This window comes from Diabrotica undecimpunctata, chromosome 5 (assembly GCF_040954645.1).
Source record: "Diabrotica undecimpunctata isolate CICGRU chromosome 5, icDiaUnde3, whole genome shotgun sequence".
Taxonomy (NCBI): domain Eukaryota; kingdom Metazoa; phylum Arthropoda; class Insecta; order Coleoptera; family Chrysomelidae; genus Diabrotica; species Diabrotica undecimpunctata.
In genome coordinates, this window is record NC_092807.1 from 90927113 (window position 1) to 90936508 (window position 9396).

At 35.2% G+C, this 9396-nt stretch overlaps 1 protein-coding gene across 1 annotated transcript; it reads left to right on the top strand.

Moving 5' to 3' along the window:
* The first annotated feature begins 4173 nt into the window (after positions 1 to 4173).
* LOC140442362 (uncharacterized) lies at positions 4174 to 4917 on the top strand. The gene is made up of 2 exons (XM_072533436.1): positions 4174 to 4403; positions 4614 to 4917. Exons 1-2 carry the CDS (start codon positions 4174 to 4176, stop codon positions 4915 to 4917), a joined length of 534 nt encoding a protein of 177 aa, XP_072389537.1.
* The last annotated feature ends 4479 nt before the right edge of the window (positions 4918 to 9396 follow it).

Genomic DNA, 9396 nt, shown 5'->3' on the forward strand with positions numbered 1-9396 from the left:
CATAAATTGACAAGTTTTAAAACCTATTTTGAACCTATCTATTTAAAATTTGTCGCAGAGGAACAATTAGACAGTAAAGACGTTTTAGCGTTACAATTAAGATAAACCAAATTACAAGTGCTAGAGACTGAGTTTGAAGAAATTCAATCAGAAATAGAATATGTTTGTACAGATGATGATCTCGAAGCACACCTTCAAGAAAGGGATGTTTTTTTTTTAATGCGAACTAAATAAATGGTTAGAGTTTAAAGATACTTTTGAAGCATCTTTCAGAAATACAAAAATATCACTATTTAAAAAAACACAGAAGTTAAAACACTTCACACTTGTATTGGTGGTATAAAAAACATAGTTAAAAAACATAGTTAAAACTTTATAAAAAGTGTCGTCAAAATTTAAGTACTAGCATAACGTTTTCGATCTGAACAGATCATCCTCAGTGCCTTGTGTAATTGTAGCTAACAATAAAGTTATATGTGAGACCTTCTATATGGGTTTATATCATTCCAAATATTACATCTTGATTATGTTGTGACTCTTGGTCGATGACAATGGATAAATTTTAATTACTTTAGGGACTACATATCTCCCTGCTCGATTTTTAACGCGTGTACTTGTCAGTTAAAATGACACAGACCAACTGGCTGAGGTGACAGGAATATAATTTAAGAAGACAGCTGAACGTGACTAGGTGAAGGTGTGTTCCGAAACTAATGTAATTTTTTTTTTAATGTGAAATTATAAAATTTATTTTGTTGTGATAATACTAATATCTTATTAATGATCCTGTAGTTAATTAAATTTATTTGAATGATAAAATTTATTATCTTAAATCAGCAAATCTCTATTATTGAAAAAGAAATGAACTATTAAATTAATGGGATTAATGTTTAAGGTTGAATTTATGACATCATAAGTGGTGAGAAAGTAATAAAGGTAGAAATGAAATGAAGTGATGTGGTACTATCCACATAACAGTGTAGAAAGTGTATGAAAAAATTGCTATATACTAAAAGATTAAGTTGAAATCCAATGAAATGGAAGTAAAAAATTATTTTTGATTGGGTACACATACCATACCTAACAATTTTCCACCCCCTCATTTTCTGTCTTTCGATTTATAATACTACTTCCTCTTATACCATCTTATCCCATGACAGTTTCTTACCCATTCCATGACACATACCATACCAACAATTTTCCACCCCCTCATTTTCTGTCTTTCTATTCATCATACTACTTCTTCTTATACCATCTGATCCCATGACAGTTTCTTTCTATTTGTCATACTTCTGCCAGTTTTTCTCTCACTCTTCGTCTGTCTTTTTCACATATTCTCTCCTCATGTCTCTTACTTCTTGGGGTCTCCTTACTTGTCTTTTTACTTTTTCAGTATTATTCTTCATTATTAACTTCAATCATTAACTTTAAACTTAAACTCCATCACTACAATCAAAACTCCATCTTTTATCACTATACATCCCTTCAGCACTTTCAGTCTGTGGACCCCACTACTACTTATAATACATATTTTACTTAACCAACTCAGATATACAGTCAATCTAATCTTCTCACAACTAACTCAACATATAGTCTCTATTATTTCATTTTTCTTTAATACATATTTACATACATATCAAACATTTTCATTTCCTGTTCCCTATATTAATATTTTCACTCACTCATTCACCGCTTCATTTATATTCATTCAACATACTGCACAATAAGGTAATTTCATATTAACACTATCAAAACTACAATATAATAATAGTTAAAATATCATATTCTGTTATTATTTCTCATAAAACTTTTAATAGACTTTGCTAATTAAAATTAAAATTAGAATTTGCTAATTAAAAATAAAAAAAAAATTTAACTCCTAGAGATTTACACAGTTCTTTTACCGTTGCTAGGCAACCACCATTACCCACCACCATTACCCAATCAAAAATAATTTTTAACTTCCATTTCATTGCATTTCAACTTAATCTTTTAGTATATAGCAATTTTTTCATACACTTTCTACACTTTTATGAGGATAATACCACATCACTTCATTTCATTTCTACCTTTATCACTTTCTCACCACTTATGATGTCATAAATTCAACCTTAAACATTAATCCCATTAATTTAATAGTTCATTTCTTTTTCAATAATAGAGATTTGCTGATTTAAGATAATAAATTTTATCATTCAAATAAACTTAATTTTAACTACAGGATCATTAATAAGATATGAGTATTATCACAATAAAATAAATTTTATAATTTCCCAATTAAAAAAAAAATACATTACTTTCGGAACACACCTTCACCTAGTCACGTTCAGCTGTCTTCTTAAATTATATTCCTGTCACCTCAGCCAGTTGGTCTGTGTCGTTTTAACTGACAAGTACCACGCGTTAAAAATCGAGCAGGGAGACATGTAGTCCCTAAAGTAATTAAAATTTATCCATTGTCATCGACCTAGAGTCACAACATAATCAAAATGTAACATTTGGAATGATGTAAACCCATATAGGAGGTCTCACATATAACTTTATTGTTAGCTGCAATTACACAAGGCACTGAGGATGATCTGTTCAGATCGAAAACGTTATGCTAGTACTTAAATTTTGACGACACTTTTTATAAAGTTTTAACTATTTTTTATACCACAATACAAGTGTGAAGTGTTTTAACTTCTGTGTTTTTTTAAACGATGGTATACAGCCAACTACGGGGGTTTTCCCATTAATTTTTTAATCACTATTTAAGGTCATGTTTAGGCGAGAAAGCCTTAAAAATAATTCAAAGTTTAGAATTTGCAGAACATAACTACCAGGATGCCTGGAAGTTATTGTGTGATAGATTTGATAATAATAGATTATTAGTCAACAATCATTTAAAACATCTATTTGAACTTGATAACAATTAAAGAATCAGCTGTAGGGTTAAGAGGATTAATTGACTATGTAAATAAGCACCTTAGAGCATTAAAAACATTACAGTTGTCCACTGGGCATTGGGATGCTATGATAGTTCATATGGTTTCTTTAAAACATGATAAAAAGACAAATCGCTATTGGGAGCAATCACGAACAGATAAAACATTGCCAAGTTTATCTAGTTTTTTTGAATTTTTAAAAAATAGAGCTGATTTTTTAAAAATGTTAGAAATAAATAGTACTAAAAAAAATAGAGAGGTACGACTGATTAATAATAAATATAAAGCACGTCATCATTCCCTTTTGTCTAGTACTTCTGAGAATATTCCAGATCCAAAGTGCAATTATTGCAAACAAAAGCATTAAATTTATTCTTGTGATCAATTTTTAAAAATGTCTGTGTCTGAAAGGTGGAATAGAGTAAAGCAATTACAACTGTGCTCAAACTGTTTATGCTCTGGCCATTTTAGTTCCAACTGTCGAAAAGGTACTTGTAAGTTTTGCACAGGCAAGCATTGTTTTTTATTGCATCATAAACAAGCACAGCGTGAGATCAACAATATGACTGAAAGTCTGCCTAGCACTTCTAATCAAGAACAACATGACCAATTCAATGGGTCATCTATAGTTTGTGGGAACAGTACATTTAGTGATAATTACGTTATGTTGCCTACAGCAGTTATAGATGTTCAGGATAATAAAGGCCAATTTCATAAAGTTCAAGCAATTTTGGATGTAGGTAGTCAGTGTTCATTTATATCTGATAATTTATGTGATAAATTAAAATTAAATAAAAATCGTATTGATGTTTCTGTTTCTGGTGTAACTGGTATTAGTTACAAATTACAATACAAATGTGAGGTGTTAATAAGGTCTAATGTACATAAATTTCAGACTAAATTAAATTGTATTGTTGTTCAAAAAATATCAGGGAATTTACCATCTTGCAATATTGATGTAGCTGACTGGCCTATCCCCAAAGGTATTAAACTTGATAATCCTACATTTAATATTTCCAAAAATGTCTATTTATTAATAGGAGCTGATTCATTTTGGGACATACTTCTTAACGATAGGATAAGTTAAGGCAGAAATAAACCACATTTAGTTAACACTGTATTTGGGTTTGTTTTATCAGGTCCAATTAATATTCCAATTACAGAGCATGTCAACTGCAATTTCTTAATTAATGATGATCTTCAAAAATTTTGGTCTATTGAAGAGATTCACCATGAACACGCAAAAATGTCAAAAGATGAAGCATTTTGTGAGAATTATTTTAATAAAACAGTTTTTCAAGACAGTTCAGGAAAATTTATTGTCAGATTTCCACTAAAGTTGGAATCTACTGAATTAGGTGAATCAAAAGATTTAGAAATTAAAAGATTACTTTCTCAAGAGAGAAAATTGGAAAATAATAAAGCCTTAAAAGATAAATATTTTAAATTCATGAATGAATATTTAGAATTAGAACAGTATGAGACAGTTAACAGATACAGAGTCAATTCAAAGTTTTTGCTGTTTCTTGCCTCATTTTGCTGTTCTTCGTGAAGACAGTCTTATCACTGATGTTAGAATTGTATTTGATGGTTCAGCCAAATCCAATTCAGGATTATCTCTGAATGATATTCAACATAGGGGCCCAGCTAACAGAACGATTTTTTCAAGATTATCTTACGCTTTAGGGAACATCAATTTGCAGTAATCGCAGACAATGAAAAAATGTACAGACAAATTTTAATTCATCCAGATAACAGATATTTACAAAATATTGTTTGGCGGCAAAATCCCAATGATACACTTTTATATTATGAACTACAAACAGTGACTTATGGCACCACTAGTGCTCCACATTTAGCTATTAAATTTTTAAAGCGATTAGCTGCAGGTAATAAACATGATTATCCAATTGCTTGTGAATTGGTAGATTGTGATATGTATGTGGATGATCTCAAACAGGATTCAGCAGTGAAGAGCAAGGAACTATAATATGTAATCAGATTTCACAAATTTTACAGTCAGCTTCGTTTAATTTAAGAAAGTGGACATCAAATAGTAAACATATATTAAACGGTCTTTATGGCACATCTGAAAATTTAAATATTGTTACGTAAAAATATGAGTCATAGTTTTAACCTGTAAACATGTTTTTATTCACATGTTTATGTTTTAGATTTTACGAGAGGCTTCTATTTACCTGAAGGGACCTTCCAGAAAACGGTCGAACCGATGTGAAAATACCCGTTTGCCTTTACCGTTATAATTTCGCCGCTAGTCGAGAAGGCTGTCGATGGTTCTAGCTAACGGCACTGGCATATATTAACAGGACATTTTATTTGGAAGGGACAGTTAATTCTGAAGACCCGCGGCCGCGATTTTAATTGTTACGCTCGCCTATATAAATTATGTGTATTATTCGTTAAATAATTTGATATAAATTATTGTGCCTTTTAATGAATTAAGATAAGAACAAGACATTATAAATTAAGAATTCACAACCAAATATAAATAATAATAAATAAATAAAAGACTTAACAGTGGTGTCAGAAGTGGGATCGAACATAAATTAGACTTATAATAATAATACAAGTGAATATTTGTAAATTGTGAAAATGACGACGATTTATGAGCTGACAGTGACTAATTTAAGAAGACATCTCGAAGACAGAGAATTAGCTTCTAACGGAAAAAAGGCTGAGTTAGTCCAACGACTAAAGAACGCTTTGCTAGAAGAAGGACTAGATCCAGAGACTTATATATTTGAAGATGCTGTCCTCTCGTCGATTTCGAAAGTTTCTGGTGATGTAGCCAAAGTTTCTGGTGACATCGCATCATTAGAGAACAAAGTTTCCGGTGACATCGCATCATTAGAGAACAAAGTTTCTGGTGACATCGCATCATTAGAGAACAAAGTTTCTGACGATATTTCGAAAGTTTCTTCTGATGTAGCCAAAGTTTCTGGTGGCATTGCGTCATTAGAAAACAAAGTTTCTAACGAGATTTCGTCTCTGGAAAGCAAAGTTTCTGCTAACATCTCTAAAGTCACTTCTGAGATGTCTGCTCTTGACGATAGAGTGTCTTCGTTAAAAAACCAAGTTGCTGCCGATATGTTGGCCTTCGAAGAAAAGATATGGAAGGAGATGGAAAAGAAGCTGGAGGAAACAGGGACAGCAGAGGGAGAAAACAATCCAATTAGAGTAGAGATAAAAGAAGACGAGACGAAATGTAAGTTGGAAACACGGCCGAAATTTGAAAGAAGTGGAGGTTCTATTCATGTTAAAGTCCCAACTTTCGACGGAAAATCATCATGGAACAACTACATGAAACAGTTCGAATCAGCCGCAAGAGCGAATGGATGGTCTGAAAAAGAAAAGGCTGTAAACCTGACTATCGCTCTTCGAGGAGATGCCTTAGATGTGCTTCAGACCATAGCCGTAGAGGAGACCGATGATTTCGAACAACTGAAGAAGAGGTTAAATATGCGATATGGCCACGAACATTTGGAGCATGTATATCAGTCGCAGCTTAAAAATCGTAGACAGAAGACAGATGAGGCTCTTCAAGAATATGAGGTAGATATTGCCAGATTAGTACGATATGCTTATCCAACAGCTCCCGAAGACATGATGGAAAAGTTGGCCGTTCAAACGTTTATTGATGGTCTTCGTGATCATGAAATGTAGAGAACACTACGATTAGCTCGGCACAAGACGCTGGTTGATGTCTTATCCGCCGCCCTCGAATACGAGTCAGCTACGCAGGCCTCTGGCGGGTACAGTAAAGTTAGGACTGTAAAAGAGGAAGGAGATGAAGATAAACTTGACCAGCTCGTTAATATGATGAAAAGCATGACATACAAGAAAACGAAGACTATAAAATCAAGAAACTCACCATCAGGAAAACCAGAACGAGTCGGCTTTAGGGGAGCAGCTTCGACCCGGAACTTTTCCAAAGATCCTCTTATACTAATAGCTTCTTTGAAATGTCGTGAGGATAGCGTATATGTAGATGGAGAAATAAATGGTAAAAAGCATACGTTGTTGGTGGATACCGGAGCGACCAGAACCATTATACACCCGACAGTTATAAACAGCCGTAAGAAACTGTTACCAACGAGGTTGCGACTTCGGACCGCTACAGGTGAAAATGCCAACATTCATGGAGAAATCCAGGTACAATTGGGAACTGGAGCAGAAAAGTTCGTCCATACAGTTATAGTTGCTGACATCGAAGAGGATGTTATATTAGGAATGGACGTAATGAATATGCATGGATTCCAATTGGATTTTAAGAATAAGGTAATCAAAGTTGGCAACGAGGAGGTATTTATTCATCCACATAATAACAACACTGTGCTAGCAGCCATTAAAGAAGATACAATCGTGCCTGCGAGAAGCGAAACGATCATAGTAGCGCGACTACAGGGAATTGTAGACGAAGGGACACCTGTTATGATGGAGCCTTGGAACCACGACGATGAGGTTGGCCGTGGAATCATAATTGGAAAGGAATTGGTGACTTCGGCTAAAGAAATTCCTGTGAGACTGATCAATGGCAACGACTACCCAGTGACCATCAAGAAAGAGACAAAAGTAGGAACTTGTGTACCTGTGACATCCATAATCCGTCAGGCGACAACATCTGATAATTCCAACGACAAATTCGACCAAATGGTTGCAGTTGCAGGACAGTCTCTAAATCAGATGGAGAAAAGGAAATTAAGGGAATTTCTTCGGCAGTATCGTGATATTTTCGTACCGAAAGGAGGAAAGACGGGAAGAACTACCGTTGTTAAGCATAAAATTGATACTGGTAATGCTAAGCCAATTCGTCAAACAGCTCGACGATTACCACAGGCGAAGAGAGAGGAAGCTGAAACGATTGTTCAGGAAATGAAGAAAGACGGGGTGGTAGAACCTTCTACGAGCCCATGGGTCTCTCCGGTGGTCCTGGTTAAGAAGAAAGACGGAACGACGAGGTTCTGTGTGGATTACCGTTTGCTGAACAACGTTACCAAGAAAGATAGTTATCCTCTGCCTCGGATCGATGACACATTGGACACATTGGCTGGAAGTAAATTGTTTTGTACTTTAGATTTGAATTCTGGATACTGGCAGGTAGAAATGGACCCAGTAGATAAAGAAAAGACAGCCTTCATTACAGGATCTGGATTGTGGCAATTCAACGTTATGCCATTTGGACTTTGTAATGCTCCTGCGACATTTGAGAGGCTTATGGAAAATGTGTTGAGAGGGTTATCTTGGAAAACATGCCTGGTTTATTTAGATGACATAATCGTCTTGGGGAGACATTCGAAGATCATTTGAGGAATTTAGAAAACGTTTTTAATCGACTTAAAGCTGTCCAATTGATGCTAAACCCTAAGAAGTGCCAGCTATTTCAAGGTAAAGTCAATTATCTGGGTCATATAGTCAGTAAAGAAGGAGTGGCCGTGGATAAGGGAAAAATCGATTCCATTAAGGAATGGCCAAAATCAACTGACAAACATCAAGTGAGAAGTTTTCTTGGACTATGTACTTACTACCGGAGGTTTATTAAGAAGTTTGCAGATATCGCTGAGCCATTAACGCGACTTACAGAGGAAGCAAGAGAATACCGCTGGGATACAGACTGCCAAAATGCCTTTGAGACCTTAAAAAAACATCTAATAACAGCACCAATTTTAGGGTATCCACTGCCAGAAGGAGAGTTCATCTTAGATACGGATGCAAGTAACGTGGGAATTGGAGGAGTGCTGTCTCAGATTCAAGGAGGACAGGAACGAGTCCTCGGATATTTTAGTAAAGTTCTTTCAAAACCTGAGCGGAATTATTGCGTCACGAGAAGAGAACTTCTAGCAGTAGTTAAATCAGTAGAGCACTTCTATCAATACCTCTATGGCAGAAAGTTTCTAATCCGAACCGACCATGCCGCCCTTAAGTGGTTGATGCAGTTTAAGAATCCAGAGGGTCAGATAGCCAGGTGGATCGAACGACTCCAAGAATACGATTTTAAGATTGAGCACTGGGCCGGAGTTAGCCACAGAAACGCTGATTCTCTTTCCAGAAGGCCATGCCCAGCAGAGTGTTCCCACTGCAACAAAAGGGAATCCAAGGAAACAGCAGTGCTAAGAACGACGATTGTCAACGACGACTGGACGCCTACTAAGATAAGGAAAGAACAAAAGAGAGAGATCCAGTTATACAGAAAATCCGAAAATGTAAAGAGTAAAACCGTCGACCACCTTGGCAGGAAATATCAAACCTATGTTCAGTAGTTAAGACGTATTTGGCCCAGTGGGACTCATTTATCATCGAAGATGGCTTGCTCAAACGAGTCCTGGAAAATGATGACGGTTCAGAGAAGAGAAGGCAGGTGGTGATCCCAAAGAGCAGAATAGCCGAAGTACTTCGTCAGTTACATGACAGTCCATCGGGAGGGCATTTTGGTGTAAGGAAAACCCTTCAG

What these genes read in the sequence shown, in the direction of transcription:
- LOC140442362 (XM_072533436.1), top strand. Translation starts at nt 4,174, where the DNA reads ATGTCAAAAGATGAAGCATTTTGTGAGAATTATTTTAATAAAACAGTT. An exon ending in GAATATTTAGAATTAGAACA is followed by an intron (nt 4,404 to 4,613) that starts GTATGAGACAGT and finishes CTTACGCTTTAG; the next exon opens with GGAACATCAATTTGCAGTAA.